A 19,077-nucleotide genomic window follows, 5' to 3' on the forward strand; every position below is an offset into this window, starting at 1 on the left:
CTCTCCAAGTTCTCTTCATCCTTATTATAAAATATATTCCAGCTAAAAGATATACACAGTGATATTGCACTAAAGAATACTAATGAAAATGATAGTACATTACACTTGCCCTAGTACAGCATCCGATTTCGTGCCGAATTCTAAAGAGTTACGCTGGAAACACTGGAGATAGTATCGTTATACAAATCTTAGCATCACACTTTCACATTCATTTTATGCATTGAACAAGATTTCAACCCGGAATAAGAGTTCATCAGCAGTGTTATAATCAGAAATAAAGCAATAAAAAGCTGATATGACAAGGTCATTGATTTGACATGGTTTATATACACCATTGTGTTTGCTGCAATATAGCGACAACGCTGTCTTAGAATAACGACAAGATTTTTGTGAATTTTTGTGAATGCGTGGTCCTATACAAAATAAGTTTTTATGCTTTACAGCTGTTTCGTCGAACTTGGGGAATTTGGTGGGCAAAAGTGTCCCGCTTCGGATGATTCAAAATCACAACACGGAGGGCGCCCCGCGCTGTTATGACCCGCGGTATGCCACTCGTCCATCGAACCATAACCTGATGTCCCGCATCGTGACGCCGTAGACGCACTGGTGTGTGCCGTCGACGCTGATGTCGAATCCGTCGACTGATGCTTCTCGAGAAGTTTCTGCGTAGCGTTGTCGATGATGTCGTAGAATTCATCGCCCCGCAAGACACTCTTCCGCGTCCGTATCTTGGCGGGGATGTTAGTGAGAGTTGTGAGATGGATGCAGTGAGTTGTCGGAAGGAATTGATCGAAGTTGATTGGCGATGGCGATGGGTTAGCGTCAGCATCGCCACGGGAAGTGACGTTGGTGCAGCTGTGCTTGCGTGAACCCCGAAGACTTGCTCGTTTCCTCTTGGCCGCCAATTTATTTAGGATTACCCTCTCGCGTGGCGATACCTTCGCGGATCCTTTATTAGAGATGCTGGTGGACGGGAGCGGTGACAGCCGACCCACCGGCACCTCGCTGCAAGGAAGCATCGTGTCTGGTTCTGATTTCAAGGGCATTGTCACCGGCGTAGAATATTTTAACCTACCCACTGGCCATCGAATAAGGCGGCCGAGTCGCGAGCTGTCCGAGGGGTTGTTATTCGACATGTTCGAAGACAAACCGCCAACTTTTAGCGACCCTACAAACTCTGACGGCTTTTCATATTTTCCCGACGTCCGCTCCAGCCTCGTACTCAGCGAGTCGACGTCCGCTTCGCGCTGCTCGATGGTGAGAAACCCGCCACGTTCTGCGATCTTCTGCGCTTCCTGGACGAGACTGCTCGTGTTGTGGTTCTTATCGCGGCGTTTCTTGCCCGGTTTCCACGATTTGCTCGCGACGTTATCTCTCTTCCACGAGTCTCGATCGCGAGCTTCGACGGTGAGGCCACATGCCTCCACTCGAATCTTGGGCAAGAAAGGCTCGTTGCTGCTTGTCTGCTGCTGGCCAGAATCTCTCACGGTCCTAGAATCATCGTCGCGTTGGACGGCCATGAGAGCAAACGCAGCGGTAGACGTGCGACTCTCGTAGTTCGTTCGTACCTCTGAAGCCATTGCCATGCCGACAAACCTCCTCACATATAACACATATAACAGTCATCCCCGAAGCTTGTGTTTCATTTCCATTGCATCAAAATCAAATAACGACTGGTCAATCCTAGTATTCACCCAGACGCAACCGATTCAATTGCTCTCACTGCCATGGACGAACGCTAATGACTGGCACCTAAAATGCAACAATTGGTTGCTGTGGAGGTGCGATCAACTAATTACTGTTTACTCAGTGTTCAAACAATTCGTATCACGTTTGCTCATTGATATCACGTTAGAAAGGTGTTAATCAGGACGTTAAATCCAAGATATCTCGAGATCTCGTTTACCCTGCGTAGCCGATGAAATTTAGAACAGTCCTATCTGTTTTGTTTGTCCAAATTATCATTCATCTAACATAAACTGTCGTGTCGCTTTGTTAGAACTGAAAAATTATATTCAGCACAAACATTGAGTACGTGACCAATCATGGAGCATCAATGTTAGCAATAGCAGTGACACTTCTACCTGGGTTTATTATTTTTTTCGGGGTGATATCAGAAGTCAAATACAGGCATGGCAGGACTATCACAAGTCAACTTGGGCGTGAGGTCAGCACGGCAGGTGTAGTGGAGAGTGCAGTGCGGTGCACGGAGGTAAGGCTCTCACCTTACCGCAGTGTGTCGACAACGTTCAGTAGCAAAGTACCATCGCTTCACGTACCCACCGCAATCCCTCTTGGTCAGTCGAAGGCGGAACTGATGGTCGTTTTTTTTTTTTTTTCACACGAGACAAACACAAATATGGCCGGCTTGTAGTCTGCTGGAGATAAGAGATCTATTCCGTACAATCCGTCGAATGTCCGCGTCTAATGACGCCATGGTGATCACCACTCATCAATAACCGTCTCCGGTCCAATCCTGTGGAAAAAAAAAACCCGGAAAATTAACACAAATCGATGATCAATATTTCAAAGCCATGGCATTAAAGGACAGTTATGTGCTATGGGTCCTGTTCGGGAGAGCTGATTATGATCAATCATCTTGATTTCAGCGGCATGACGTCATTCCTGACGCAGATGTTACTAACGAGTCTGAGCAAATAATGCCTGACGTTTGAAAGAAGAAATGCAGCAAAAGAGACGTAAGTTTACCATTAAAGAGAAGCCTTCATCTGTATTGATCCATGGAACTAACCTGTCCTATCTCGAAGGGTGATCTGTTTTAATCTTTCAGCGTGTGATTTGGCTCTTACATCAAATTTTGGGAGGTTTATCAACATGATCAGCTTTATCTGCAAAGACGCTGGGTCTTCCCACGACATCGCGATGAACTAACAAGACATGGACAGAATAACAAATCAATCACGTCAATGCTCGGGCTTTTCGATGAACTGATAAACTATAGTCGGAACCCTTCCCAAAAAGATTCCAGCATGAAAGGAAAACAATGCGTATTGTTTTCTTGTCAATTGAGTGTTGTATCTGTTTGTCACACGGACGGATGCGCGCACACAGAACTGGCCGAACATGATAACAACAGTGCTGCCCACAAACCTCATACCTGATACATACAAGATTTCTCTATTCATTATTGTCAGCCTCGCGACTTGTTTACCCGTGTAAAGAGTAGATTACACATTGTTCATTAACCAGTTCGCCTTCTTGAACTTAGTGGCGTTTGTACAAAGTTTAGTATCTCGTGAAGAGGATAGGGTTAGGCTCCCTTGGATACGTTCCCTTGGATACCCATCTTTCTCCCATGCACTCCCTCGATGGGTGCAAAGATGAACGAAGATAAACTTTGGGGCAAGCTCAGGGGGTGAAAATAAATATCAAATTATGCAAAACAAACACACTTGAAATCAAGCAATCGAAAACAAACACCGAATAGACCACCACTAATGATGAAGCGTATATCAAGAATGCCTACTCCCTTATGTCCCTCTTCCAGTTAGCTTTGATAACCAAGGTAGAATCAAACAAACATGTTGGTAGAACTCTTTTTTTCTTCCAATATCGGACATTAAACCATTAATCAGACGTAAGATAAGCAAGTTTAAGGACTTGAAACCTTCACATGTTTGTTACAAATCGTTGATATCATAGTCATACCCACATAATAATGCAGATGGAGTGATATGCTGATCCAACCCCCCCCCCCGTCTCCTATTGACCTAGACACAACTGTATACTATACACGAATCAGCAAGAAAAAATCCAATCCCTTACCTCAACATTTAATCAATATAACTATGTTATTTTTGATAAACAATAATGGTAACTTCGAAAGGATAAGAATTTTTACAGTAAACATTTCATCAAACTTCTGTTCGAAACATTGATGTGCTCTCGTCAATTTGTTTGTGACTAAAACTGGTCGTCACTACTTCACCAATAATAATAAAAAATTTAAAAAAAAACTATATTTCCTTACATTGTCCGACATGACGATTGTATGAAGTTTCTGTCATTATGGTTTTGTTAGATTTACTCTTCCTGTTAAAATCAGTATTAATGGAGTGGAATTTTAGTGTTAACAAAACCAAAAAGAAACCTATTTCAACACAGATTCTTAAGGAAGAGATGGGGGTCCTCTTTTTCTTTGGCTTGATTCTCATCCTTAATACATTAAATGATTACAGTTAACACTACTTTGGTTTGCACTTTTATTCTTCATTCTTGAAATAAACGTTAATCGTCGTACGTATAAAAATGTGGAATATTTCTTTGGGAAGTTTGCAGCACCCGTAAAGGGCTCTTTCAAATATATTAATTAAAAAAAAATCGGTGACGTCTGGTTTGTTCGTTTGTTTAGTTCAATTTCAGTCATCTTTTTAGTCCAATTCATTTTTGTTAATCGACAAAAGCTATCATTCTGCAACTCCTTGAACAACAAAAAAAGAACAAAAATATGTATAACCTGCATACAATAAGAGAGTAAATGAAATGAAATTCAATTCAATTCATTTATTTTCATACTTCTCATTTATGAATATTACAACAGAAATAATGATACAAGTTCTTTTACCTTGTAAACAATGTGCAGAAAACAAACAATATACATGGTGATAACACAGAAATTGTAATGACAACTGGTCAAAATTGAAATGGGGTTGAACAAAGAGAAGTATGACGGGACCTACTACATGAAAGCCAGCCTGTTTGGCTGTAAGCCCGAGGTAATCAGTGTTTGTAAAGAAGAAACGGAGAACGGATAGAAGATAAGACCAGGCGATTTAATGGTACGAAATAAGAAAAGCGGGGTATGCCTATGTGATAAAAAAAAAACTATACTAAAATGTGAACCATTACTTACTCGATTAACAACCAAAATTTAAAAAAAAAACAGAGTAAAACCAAAAAGAAAAAAAGATATATATAAGCTAACATTGAACAAGATTAAAAAAAAAAAGAAAAAAAAATGATTCCCGCGCAGTTGCTTAAACTGGTCTGCAGAGAGTTGTACTTAACTAAGTGATAGATCAGTTAATTAATTAATTCATTCATTCATTCATTTATGTTCTTACTTATCATATCCTTTCATTCATTTATTCATATAGAGATGAAGTCGGGATCTAAGTGTCGTCCGAGACATTCATAATTATAAGAAGTAGGGGATTGAAATCAACTATCAATCCCCACATCCAATCGCCTCAGCCCAGTGTTGTTGATAAAGGTAATGAAAATGAATCTGCACTGATGAGGATATGAGTATCATTATGTTAGCATACGAAAGAATGACGTATTGTATAGTGAAGAAGAGAAAGTCTTAGACCCACACCGATCCCAGGGTAACAGTATTGTACAAGGCTACACAGTCTATTTGCGGCGACTGATAATGAAAGAGCGAGAGCGCACTGTTTTGTGCAGGGGCTGTCTCGGCTTCGATCAATCGCCATGACCTCTCAAAACATCTGCCTTCGGTGGCCAAAAATGGCGGAGTCGATTTCACTGATGGTGGTGCCATTGTGTTCAGCAAATTTGCCATGAGCTTCTTACATATCCTTCATTTTCACAGCGCTAGAGTCATGTGCTAGATGTGATTTTTCGAGGAAGCTGATCAGGAAGTTTCTAGGACAGTCATTATCTCTATACTCATTTTTAATCCTCAACCAGACGCTTGACATTACAATGTTTGTGACGTGATTCCATGCAGAGTCAACTTCATATCTTTTCCTTATAATAGTAATAATGATAATAATGATAATAATAATAATAATAATAATAATAAAAATGTATAATAATAATGATAATAATGAAAATGATAATAAATAGATTATATATAGTCTTTTCTACAGCGCATTTCCAGTAAGCTGATCAGTGCGCTTTACATTAATATTCAAAGTAAAAGTTAATACTTTATAAACAATATTCCGTTTTAAAAATTGAAACTGAGGGTGATAGGCGAATTTCCTTTGGCCCCCAAAAATGAGAAACTATGCTAATCACGTCATGCAACCTTAGTTTTTACACGTGGTATCAGTTGAGTATAGATAGTATCCATGGCGGAGCGCAATTAACAAGCTGAATGGTAGGGAGAGTGCAAAAGTGCCTCAGCTTAAATAATGCTAGATGAAGGGAAAATCATCAGAACAACGCCTCTATCATGTCTATTGTCAGCATATTATTGTACAACAACGCCATTCAGGATAAGGAGGCCTAAAGACCACTAAAGATATCCTATTTCTGTCTGGCACTATACAGTAAATATGCATTCGTTATGAGATTCTTACAAATCCCAGAAGTCATTTTCCATACGATGAATGCAAGATCATTTTTCAGAATAAAATGACGAGCAAAGCATAATCTTATGACCCTCAATATTCAGAACCACCATGAAAACCTTTTGGATTTTACGCTTGTAACAATTTGTTATTTAGAGGTAGTGCACGAATGCAGGGAACACGATTTTCATACAAAATGCCCGATCACACTGTCCAGAGATATCACAATGGGCTTCTCAAAATAAGGGAATTTACATCTGTTTTAATATTGACGACCTTTCTATCTATAGAGGGTATTAACACCTTGAACTGGAGGTTACAGTTCGTTATTCCAAAGGTTCCTTATTCCGAAGGTTCGTTAATTCGAAAATGAAATAAGGTTCCAAATTCAAATGTGCGTTAGTAGGCAACTTTTTTTCCGGGGGGGGGGGGACGGGGAGGGGGTTAGAAACGCCATTTCATTTTCGGATGAACGACCCTTTGAAATAACGAATCTTCGGAATAGTGAAATTTATTCCATTTCGAATTAACGAACTTTCGGAAAAAGACGAATATCAACCGAACTGGAGGCCCTCTGAGGGATGAACTTGTCCGAACTACACTGTGCAAATACTTGGCTCTGAATTCAATTATCACACCCCTCCATTACACAGAATCAGATGAAAGATTATCTGTCTCAAATACACGACTGAAAAATAATTCCTAGATCAAAGAATGATGAACGCCAGTGGATTATCATGAAATGCTATGACCAATGTATGACCAACGTATGCCGTTTTACTATGATTTGCCTTTGCCAAATGCATAGTTATAAAATCTCTTTTAACGAGTTCAAATAGAACAGTGCAACCTGTCGTCGTTCATCCGTAAAAAGTAACAATTCATGAGCTAGAATTCGATGTTTCGATGTAATATTTTCCATGTCTTTGATTCATATCTTTCAAAATTAATGTATAGATTTCTTAGAATGGGTTCAGTTGCATTTCATCTTGAGTAATTACGTAAACATAAATGCATATAATTGTCATCATCATCATTACCATTTAACATAACAATGAATACAACATCTTTTTGCCTATGTTATTTCAATCCTGGCATTCATTTAGGTATTGCAATTTCTATAGACAAGTATTCTGACCTGTTTACTTCTCATTGCACACTGTAAAACTTTTTTTTTTAACATCAGGATTGAGTCGGATATCATTGTTAAAAGTATTTTATCCAAAGGCGTAAGCTTTAGGATTCGAACTCAGGACGTCATTTGAATGTCAAGGGTATTACCATCGTGCCTTCATACTTACCCTGCACCCATAACAATTTGCTTGTTTATTTCTGCGCATATTTGTATACAATCATGCAACACTGGCGCCTCGCCGAATATGCGTGTTACAGATGTAGAATGCAGGTCCCATCATCATCCTAATCAGTGTTGTCATTAAACATTGATATTAATGGCGTGACCGTATATGCTTCAAGTACTGTCGGTACTTAAGCAACCAAGACTATAAATAACAACAATAGTAAACAAGAGGCACCCGAGTGGGGAAAAAGAAAGAGAAGAAAGCAAAACTATTAACAGGAAAAAATTAGAAGAAATGATTAGCGAATTGTCTTCGGAATTTCGAGAGTTTTGATACTTGTCACTACGGATTAAATGAACAACAAAATATGAAATCGCTTTTAAGAGCAAAATATTATGTTTCTCTCCGAAAGTGATAAATTGCCGCTGATGAAGACATTGACAAAGAGAGTGTAGAGTCAGGGGAGCCTGTTCGTGTTTCTTGATTGATTCACGGAGAAGATCATTCTTCTGGTAGCAGCTGCTTAAGTCCGTGGTTACAGCACGCATGCATGTTAAAATATTCATCTCTCGGCTTTTCGGCCCCGTGAGACAATTAATTCCTTCATATCATCGTCGATGGGTTTGTGCCTCAGTTTCAATAATAAAAGAAAGAAAAAAGGTGGAAGTGATGAGATTTTGGAGGGGATTATAACAACGTTGATTTCCTGATACTGCCAGAATCTTACTAATAACAATAATAACCAGAAAGGCACTTTTAATGCCCAACCTTCCGCAAAGCAGCTCATTCCCACTGTATATCACAGTCCTACGTTAATATCATCTGTATTATTTTTGTCTCGACCATCAAAACATGCCCTCTCATTATTTTTGGAATCACATTGTTATCATTGTTAATTTCCACAAAGGCCTTATATCCAAATGTTAAATAATTCTTCAAAAAGAAAAAAGAAAAAGAAAAACCTGATTTCAGACTGTTACCCCGAACACTCTAAAAATCAAAACATCTCTTGCTTGTGTCACTCGAAAATTTTGCTGAAAACTATTTCCGAATCCAGTCATAACTTTTAAGATATTTTTCCAACAGCCAGACAATTAACAATAAACCAACGCCGGCGGTAACCTCCTTGGCCGAAACAAATATACTGATAGTATTATGTATATAATATTTATAATAATAATAATGATAATAATAAGGTCTTATTTACCCAGGGTAGCCTCTTCAGTGCTGCCACTGCTCTACCAGAGGGTCCTGCTCTTATTATTACCCTAGCGTTGCCAGGTACCCATTTATACACCTGGGTCGAGAGGGACACAGTGGGTAAAAACATCTTGTCCAAGGACGTAAGCACTGGGCGGGATTCGAACTCGGGTCCTCCGATCGGGAGTCGGGAGTCTTATCCACTATGCCACAGCACCCCCATATATATTTCAATATAAGATACATTGAAGATGAAATATCAAAAACAAATAAAATCAACAATTGAGGATATAAGAGATCACATACAAGTTGATATTTATCTAAGTGTAACATCTGTCAACAATACTGTAATAACAGATGGATTAATGATTTCTCTGGTACAGGAACTTACCAACATTGCTGTTTTTTCCAGTCTCTCCATCACGGCAATGCGAATTGTTTTTTAATTTCACTTTTTACTTCCCAGAACGCTATCCAAACCCTGCTTTGTAGCATCAAGCTCTGTTTGTTTGGTTCCTTTTTCTGGAGTAGTCTCTCCTATATTTACGTCATCACCATGTATCTGAACCTCTTAGAACAGATGAAGATTGATTAATTCCCAATGTATCAGACATGACAACTCTGCGGTGTTTGTGGCGATGTCGGAGGAACAATACTCTAACATATTCCCTGTTGATAATCAAGGATGCGCTATCTCGCGTAGTAACGAAAATCTAGAAGGGAGACCGTCGGGTAAGTCCAGTTCGCAGGTTCGGTTCCGTTGTTATACCTATGCTACAACATCCAGTCGAAGTTGTACATACAGACCAAGCTATGGTTCGCGTGATTGCGGCTCAAATATCAGAGTTCCAATTTGGTTGCCCAACACGAAGTATTTCTCGTGTCAGAGTTTCTGAATTCCCCGGCACTTCAGCGGCACCTGTATCAAGCTCACCGACAACTTATTAACTCCCACCTCTCGACCGCAAACATTTGTCTTTGTGACAAGGAGTACACTCACAAAAAGGGGGGTTCGATGGTCAGAGATCTCACCGGGTGTGTTGGTTCAAGGATCAATCCTGTATTTGTAGATGGGCTTGGCTTTTGTTTCATCTTGAATGGTCCATTGCAGTAGTGACTCTTCTTTCCCGAGACGCAGAACGGTTATCCGAAGTTTACTGCCTGATTGGTTCGAGGAGAAATGTATGTTATATCCGCACCTTCAGTATCCTCAAGTCAATTGCAGGCAAAATTGTACCTCAGGAGGGGCTATCTAAGATATTTCAAGCTCCAAGGCTTCAGAAAATTGATTGATCGAGCTTCTTTAACGTATAATTTGAGATTTGGATTGTCGATTATGCTGTGCACCATTGCAAAGGGAAGAACATCATATTGAAATGGAGCACACTGCTGGTCGATGAGTTTGCAGCCGTAAGTTTATTCATATGTACTGGGCTTGCGAATAACAAATATTTGATTCCAGTTCATCGTGGGTGCACTGTAAGAAATCATCCTTCGAAGTGTCATGCTATCGATTTCGTCTCCGAAGAACATTTGTTTAACCGTCTCTCGGCGACTTTGCTTTATCAGTCGATGTGCGTTTGGGCCTTGGTTGAGCATTGTTGAGACACAATACATCGATTAATGTGGGACAAAACAACGACAATGGCTCTCTTCAGAAACAACGACAGCCGTCAAGTACAGTAGTCACGCCACGAGATATACCGTAATCCTACCAGAAAGACTACTACACGAGGAAGGGAACAGCGGGTTTACCGTGCATGCAGCGACTCAGCGTCACCAGTTACCATAGCAACGAGGAAAGGGATATGCCGCCCGGAACAGCTCACGGCCTAGCGTTCATTCTGGTCGCACATGTCCGCTAAGAATGTCGCCAACTTGGTGAACTGCTTTGATTATTGGCGCGCAACGTGCTTTGTAGCGGAATACGGATAGGTTTCAGTTTGCACGCGAGTTGGATCGATGTCTTAGCATCGTATAACAAATCAAACACGTTTGGATTTGGGCTGCACTATAATTAAAGTGAGCCACGGACAAGAAAGGTTTGAGACTCAGGATCTACATAAAAGAAATAGGTCGAAATCTCTGACTGCTAGAATGATACCGTCTGATACCATTGTGCGTCATGAGATTTGGTTAATACTATCTTTTTTTTTCTTTTAGAGAAACAAAACAAAAACAGTACTTTAAATTTACTCTGACAGCAGTGTCGTTTACACTGAAGACAAAATGCTGTTGGTAAAATGATATTTCTCGAAATAATCGCGTTTAAGTGAATTTGGCTACGCTTTCTAATTGTTTTTCTCTCTTCTCTCTCTCTCTGTCTTTGGTTTTCTATGTCTTTTTTTTTCTTTTTTTATCTCCCCTCTCTTTCTTTTTCTTTTTATTCCCCTCGTTTCTCTCTCTCTCTCTCTTTTTTAATTTCTTAATGTGTAAATACATGAAAAGTGACAAGCAAAAACAGGTCAACCGTCACATAACAGCCATCCTGTTTTTGTGCAGTATGTGTAACGCCTGTTCAATGCGAGATTGACTATTTTAGCAGACGCTCACAGTTTTTCATCTACACCATTGTCACCCTCATCACAAACATATTATTGTAATCGTACAGCAAGAATCTACTACAGTTCAGTTCATTTCAGTTGTGTTTATCTGTTAGAATTTATATTTAAAAAAAATCGAACAAACAGAATGCAAGAGGTTTGACACAAATTGGACTGAAAACAAGAAAGTTCTGGAATTTGAAAAATATCATTATGATCTATGCTGTCAAGACAGAGCTATAGATTCATCTGGCCCCACTTATCCAAGTATGGACATAAGATGACAAAGCTAAATCCCATTACTTCCCCCACTCAGTTTGTAAAAAAACAAACAAACAAACATAAACAAAACTTAATGTTTCTTTATATTATTTCAGTAACTACAAACAACTCCCTCATTGAAACCCTCTCTATGTCACGACTGTAATACAATTGATTTGAAGTGAAGGATATAATCATTGTTACTCGTGATTGTTTGTGTTTTTTGTTTGTTTTACAGGTGGCACTGTCATTGTGTATTTGTGACAAACTCTATAAAACATACATTGCAGCTTACTTCAAGGCAATGGGGACAGCCATTCTCCTTTACTATCCCCCTTCCTCTCTCTTTCTCTCCTCTACCAACTTATATATATATTTGATAAGTTGTATTCAGTCATAACAATATTCCACCAATCATTAAAGAGAATGTCATGATATATCACATTCCATTTTGGAAAAAAATACATGAAATATGTTATATAGATTGCAATGTATCATTAAAACAAGGTGGAGGGGTCTACCGGGACGCTAAGCTTGTAAGATATAGACCCCCTTACGATGAAAGATATATGATATATATATATATATATATATATATTCATATCAATATTCCACAAAATATTGAAGAAAATGTCATGATATATCACACATAATATGTAGGCATATCGGGCGTTATAAACAGTAACTTAAAACTGAAGATAAGGAAAGAAAGAAAGAAAGAAATGGAAATACCCGACTTTGACAAGAACACAAACAGCAGAACTCTTTATTTCATTCATCGCAAAGAAACGAAAACAGGTCACCTATAAGTAATCTGACAGCAAAAATAATAAATATTGGACACTTGGTTTAATGGCCTCCGTTTGAGGATTAAAAGAGCAAACACGAACATGATATTCATTGCAACTGATTGACAAATTGCCCTACATCGACGTAAATAAGCACTGAATTGATCAGTGTTTTAGTAGTAGCCATGATAAAAATCATGGGCGTACATATTCGAGCAGGATTCGAACCTACGACCTCCTGATCACCGGACAGGCGTCATCTCCACTAGACCACCGAGCTTTCGCCCGACAGCAAGTGTTGGTTCTAATCCTTATAGCATGCAGCGGGTACTGCTTTGTTATTCAAATTCATGAAAATTCTTCCGTCGAGTAGGGCAATTTGTCAATCAGTTGCAATGAAAACATCAACTCGACGGAAGAATTTCATGAATTTGAATAACAAAGCAGTACCCGCTGCATGCTATAAGGATTAGAACCAACACTTGCTGTCGGGCGAAATTTCATGAATTTGAACGAACATAATATATTGACATTTTCACACATAAGAGCCAGTTCCTTTGCAATTCTATAATTCTATACTTTTGTAACGTGTTGAAATGATTACGCTGCAAATGTATTTCAAAAGTACATGTTTATCATTTACATATGCTGGAGCAATCGTAGAATAACCAATTTCCAAACGATAATAATATATTGCAGCTTTTATTTTGCCACGCTTCGTTCGACTTTGGTTTTGGTTTTTGTATGCTTCTTCGTTCTTTTTTTTTCTATAGCCAGAGTTTATGATGGTATTAACGAGGAAATCAAGCAACAATCAAGCTTCAAAAGATCACAGTAACCATTGCAGCTAGCAAACATACAAAAACAATGTTGCTCTTCATTTTTTTAACAACAATCATTATCTATACACATGCACATTTCAACAGTTTAATTGACCGTTGTGTTAGGACACCATATTGCCGAAGAAGGTAGTAAGAAAGTTCTTCACGATTTTCAAACGGTCTGATAATTTTTTTTTTAATTGTCACATGGATCACATAAATATTCACTGTCATTACTTTGTTCAGATTGAAAGTATTCTTATATTAATTTTCCGTGATATATCGTAATTAAAGTAGATGCTTGGCAATACTTATGTGAAACACAATTTCATGATAATCGATGGAAGATGAAAACAGGTAAGCGACCAAAGTATATTATTTCAGTTTTCTGTTCTCCAAGTTAAATCATCGTTTTGACAACAAACTGTGGAGTAAATACTCATACTAGATGCTTATCGTGATTTTTATTACTTTACTTTTTCGGAACGATGGTGTAAGTTTTAGCCTCTTCATCGATCAGGAGGGAAATCCTCGACTGGTTTTGATCCTTCCCATATATAGCCTGACTAATCTCATTCAATATCTTAATGTGATATTCGAAATTCTATGGGACATAGGTCCCTATACACACACCACATGGCAGGAAGAGGGAAAACTGCTTGAGACCAAGGACCTATAAATGCAGTGTTACCCTTCTCGTAATTAAATACATGTACACAATTAATTCTTACGATTCTCGTCTAGCTTATTCTTAAAAACATTAACAGAGCTCGCCGAGACTACATCTTCTGGAAGAGAATTCCACACATCGACCACTCTGTCTGTCTGTTGACAAAAAAAAAAGTATTTCCTCACATCCATTGTAGCATACCCTGTTTTTTTTTCAAACTTCATTGAGTGACCATAAGTTCTCCCACCACTTTAACGACACAACATGTCAAACTTAGTGTGAACCTGATATTGACCGGGCAAATATTTATACACATCAATCATCAATCACTGCAAGTCAAGCATATGTACATAAAATACACAGAATCTTATGACGCAACGTATGGAGAATGCGCTCAACGTAGTAATTGTCATTCCAGACAGATTTGCTATAAAACCATGCCTGAAGTGACTCAAGTACAATACAATGATATTATTGTCTAATATGTCAAAACTATAGAGGGTGAAAATGAAAAATCTTGTGTTTTGATTTGATCAGATGAACAATCTGTTCTGCAAACATTTTTCAGTACAAAATATTCGGATTGTGGACTAGGCTTTAGCGACAGAACCTTCTCCTTATGTTTAGTATCCGCCTACACAACCTACCCAGTCGGTTTTCGCATGTAGGCCTATACTCTGGGTGGTGGGATTGTACGAAAATATTGGCGGTAGACGGAGAGATCGCATATCAACTTTGATCTGCAAGCGTTTGCCCCTGTAGGAAACACTCGATGTGATCGGCACATCCTGCAATGTGCTTGGAATTTCCGGAAAGTGATGCGCGTGCGTCGCAAATTTTGCTGGCGACGTCGGCTTTATGTACAAGCCTTCCTCAGATCTTGGGCGCAGCGAAACTGATTCGCTGTGGAGAACGTCGTGTAGAGCTGGATGCCACGCCAAGAGTCGCACGCTTGGGAACGCTTCTCTCTCCCTCTCAGCCCCAGTGGGGCGATAGTCAATGATGTCCTGTGCACTGGCGACTGCTGCTATATGCCTATTAAAGTTTACGCCTTCTGTCTCGCATGTGGACCTTGTTTCTGCGGATTTGCAGATAACCGGAGTCGCAACCTCAAAACGCATTCTAGTTCCTGTTATAGGCCTACTTCGCGGGCTAACCCTCTGCAAATTCGAGGGGTCCATTTGCACTCTCGCCGGAGACAGTTCTGGCTTGACGCTTCGACGGCTGCTATTCCGTTCATATATTTCGCTTTCGCTGCCGTCCTCCTTTTGACGCCCATCATTGTCAAGAGATAAAACGGAACAACTGTCTCTTTCCCTCAGGGAATCAGCTGTGTCAGCCTTAGGACTGGTGCATTCAGAGACTCTCGTAGTGCTCGCTCGACTCTGGTTTGTACGCTTATGGAGATTGATAGAAAGGTCAAAGTCATCACTAGCTTCAAGGTCTCTCGATTGTTTTTTTAAAGCCTTCGATGTCAAATCCATCGTTTGACCAGTGACTTTTAAGTTATCGCGCCCTGCCTTGCCCAAGCGAAGAACGGGTGCGGATCCGTAGAACCTCTTCGGTGATCGGACGAGAGGGGGCGCTGTACGACCACTGAATGCGCCATGCTCGAAACGATTCGATCGGAGTCGCGGCACTCGCTGGTAGATCTCGGTCTCCGACAGACGGTCGAGGTCAACCTCCCTGTCGAGTTTCTCGGAGCGAACAGAAGTCTGATCGTCTCCCTGGCTCTCATCTGATATGAATTAAAAGAGAAAGACAGATGTTACCTTTACTTTCTGCATGCTAATTGGACAAAGTGCGAAAATTTCAGCGTACAACTTTGTCGGAGGTTGTGAAAAATAAATCCAACATTGCGTATAGTGACTCACAGACAAAGTAGTAGTTACCTTCTACGCACTCAGGGAGTGTCGGTGCAAGATAGACGTAGTCTGCGACAGCCAGAAAATGTAATGAATACTGAACTTTTGAGTGCAGTCCCACACCATGTACATACTTCAATAAGATTAGAGTTTATCGCATCAAAGAGAATGACAGACTTATCATTAAAATCGGAAATGGGATAAGAAAGCAATGTGCTTTCAAAGTTTCACATGTATTCGCTAATATGCAACTTGGAAGAAGACGTACTGCCATACTCTCCAAATGGTTGGTACTAGAAATGATATTAGAATCATATTTTAGTCGCTTATTTAGCAGCGGCAATCTCCCCCTTAAAGTCGTCGTTGCTGTGTTATATCAAGACTACAGTACAATAGTTTGATACGACGAATGAAATCTTATTCCCATTCATTTGATGTGAAAACAGGTAACTTTGTGGATAGTTCAGAATTGCCTTGATTAATGTCTAAATAACCGCTGATGGCATAAATGTGGATATGATACAGACTGATTTTGGCGCTTAAAACGAATTACTATGATGACGTGGCTTATTGTTCATTGAACCAGAACTTTCATTATTATTTACCTGGAAACATTGTGTTTGATTGACGATGAAATGAATATGTTGATGAAAATGGAGTAGTTCTCTGACATCCCTCTCTTGTACGTCAAACACAGTGTATGTTTTGATACAGATTATCATTCATCCAGTCGTTGTGTGAACTCCAAAATTATTATAAATCACAAGTCGAATAGAAACTTACGTCGTGCGACGTTTCGATCATTCTTTCACTGGAAGGACGCCAGAAGAAGTTGATTGTTAATCGGCGAAACGTCGCACGACGTAAGTTTCCGTTCCTGTTTTGTGATTTATGATAACTTTGTAGTTTACAGTGTATGTTCGTTTGTTTTGATTGAAAGAAAAATACGAATGACTGCATTATTATCTTTACTTCTTACCCTGAGCGTAATCTACGAATGCACGTAGGTAATGATCATTTACCTTTTGGTTCGGTGCAGCTGCGATCGTCACGTACCGCTGTGATGTTACTGGGATGCATAAACTCTTCGCAGCCATCGGCTTTTCCGGACACGATCTCCGGGGCTAATTTCCCTAATGGTTTCTCGTAAGTTGCCGAAGTCTCTCCCATAACCCGAGTCCCGTCGCCGCTGTAGTGGCTCCGGTCTACCGTTGCTTTGAGATGCTCGGGACCGTAGGGTTTGGTGAGCTGTTTCTTCGTCGCCAAGACGGGCAGCGTGCAGCCCTGCTCCGATGTAGGAATGCTGGAAAATGTTTCCCCGCGAACGCCCCACTTCAGGAACGGCATTGTCCAGCGATGACGTTGAGAATCCCTCGATAAATTATTTACCTTCATCAAACTCTGCTGCAGACGAGTATTGTTCCAATCGTAGAGGTCAAGGCAGAAAACTCGTGACGTAACGATCGAGCTGGAATATCAGTGAATATCCATTTGCCAGAATGATAATTCATTATCTAGTTTCTATTTCACGATTCGAGTTTTCACGCGTAGGAGAAAACGGCGAGCCGCACTCTTTGTTCTGCTGATGGATCAACTTGATAACGTCGTATCAAATCTATAAGCGATAACATTCATTTCCCGGTGGAGCACTCTTTTAACAGTCCTTGTCCAACAAAAGAGCAATAATGTCGACCAAAATGCTGGCGCTTCATGTATCATAATGCTAACTCAAAAAAGGGGGAACCATCGTAACGCTTCTAAAAACAAATTCACCGGCTGCGCGAGCGTACTGGCAGTGAGAGAGATAAAAACGACCATTCTCCGTTAATTATGTGTTGATCTTTTATCCTAATGTCTGTCAATCGGCAGACTGAAAGGTATCTCTCTGTTACTCAATTAACGACTGTCATCACAGTCACAATTCACTCCGTCTTCATCACCCGGGCGTATCACTTTGAATGGGACTATTCATTTAGCACTGCCTTGATTGACGTCACACTCATCTCAGAATCCCAGAATCACTGTATTGTTTAAACTCTGACCGATCTCTACAAACCCGCGCTTTTGCCGGATGGCCAGAGGCGTGTGAATATTCACGCATACGACAACCCTCATGCAATAGTCAATCCTGTGTAGCCAACAACTTTTAACTATGGTTTTAGCAATCTAAGAAGTCCGTTGAACTGATTGGCACCTGCCCTGTGGTATAAGCGGACAGCCCCAAGACCGGCAGGGGGAACAATAGGCACCTTGCTGACCGTAGCCTGTCCTTCACGTCCGGAAACAATAAGACCGCAAGATCAAGCACAATAAGATGTGAAAGCCCCTAATGATAAATGGCTGGAGAGATTGAGCGAAGGGAAGGCACTTGAACACCTCCATGATTTCGTTTAATTCACGCCATTTAATGTTGCCCTTACAATGTTGACCATATACGATGTAAGTGTGTCGTGGAAGAATCTTGAATTCTGCGATGTTTTGCCGCCATTATCTTTGGGTCGCTATGGTTACCTGGCTTAAGAGTCTTACCGTAGCAAGTCTTCCACAGAACAAAATACGCACCAATTGGTTGTGGGCTTCTCCTTGCCCTTTTCACGTCACTTTATACGATGTGTGTGAAGGTTGTGGAGATAGCAATGCTGTAAACACTTTTCCAAGCTGCTGCGAAAAAAAAAAATGTGTAGGACTTACATCTCTGTTTACGATACCTATGTTACACATTAACACATTGATATATTCTTTTTTCTGTACTGATTCGCATTACAATGTCATAGCACCATGGTATAATGGTTAAGACACTGTATTTGTAAAAAGAAGGTCTAAGGTTCGATTGTTTTCGTGCTTTCATCCTTGATCCATATGTTACGTGTCCATTGTCCCTCTAGATCGTTGTAGGTTAGTGAATTAGTATCTTGCAATGATGGGGCAATCATGTTCGCAACGTGCTTTTGGAGATCAGGTAACGTAAACACTCATAAAGATGCTACCCTATGTAGAAAAAGAAGGCCATTATTGTCATCAAAACTAGGTAAAAGCTGTATAAAAATGGTTCACATACCAGAGTACCCTAGCGAGACTGAACAGCGCCACCATGATGTCATCTCTGTGCAGGCTCATTATCCAGCTCATGCATAACCAGTTGTAGTTTCTATTTCTTGTCATACAACGTCACGTCACGTGTGCTGATACGTGGATGTGTGTATGTGCATGTGTGTGCGAGTGTGTTTAGTTGTTGCTGAGGTTTCTTCCTATGGACTGGTAATGGGCACATATACATATTTGACTCTTGCTTTGTCTTTTTCTGTTTATGCACGCAGATACACATACACACAGACAGACAAACATCA

General features: G+C 40.1%; 2 protein-coding genes across 2 annotated transcripts; both read right to left on the reverse strand.

Moving 5' to 3' along the window:
- Positions 1-437: 437 nt before the first annotated feature.
- Positions 438-1,586, reverse strand: LOC140231736 (uncharacterized). The gene has a single exon (XM_072311888.1). It carries the CDS (start codon positions 1,584-1,586, stop codon positions 438-440), a length of 1,149 nt encoding a protein of 382 aa, XP_072167989.1.
- A 12,902-nt stretch (positions 1,587-14,488) lies between these two features.
- On the reverse strand, positions 14,489-17,077 carry LOC140231737 (uncharacterized). Its single transcript, XM_072311889.1, has 2 exons — positions 16,753-17,077; positions 14,489-15,603 (listed from the first exon to the last, which is right to left on the reverse strand). Exons 1-2 carry the CDS (start codon positions 17,075-17,077, stop codon positions 14,489-14,491), a joined length of 1,440 nt encoding a protein of 479 aa, XP_072167990.1.
- Between the last annotated feature and the right edge of the window lie 2,000 nt (positions 17,078-19,077).

This window comes from Diadema setosum, chromosome 8 (genome assembly GCF_964275005.1).
Source record: "Diadema setosum chromosome 8, eeDiaSeto1, whole genome shotgun sequence".
NCBI lineage: Eukaryota > Metazoa > Echinodermata > Echinoidea > Diadematoida > Diadematidae > Diadema > Diadema setosum.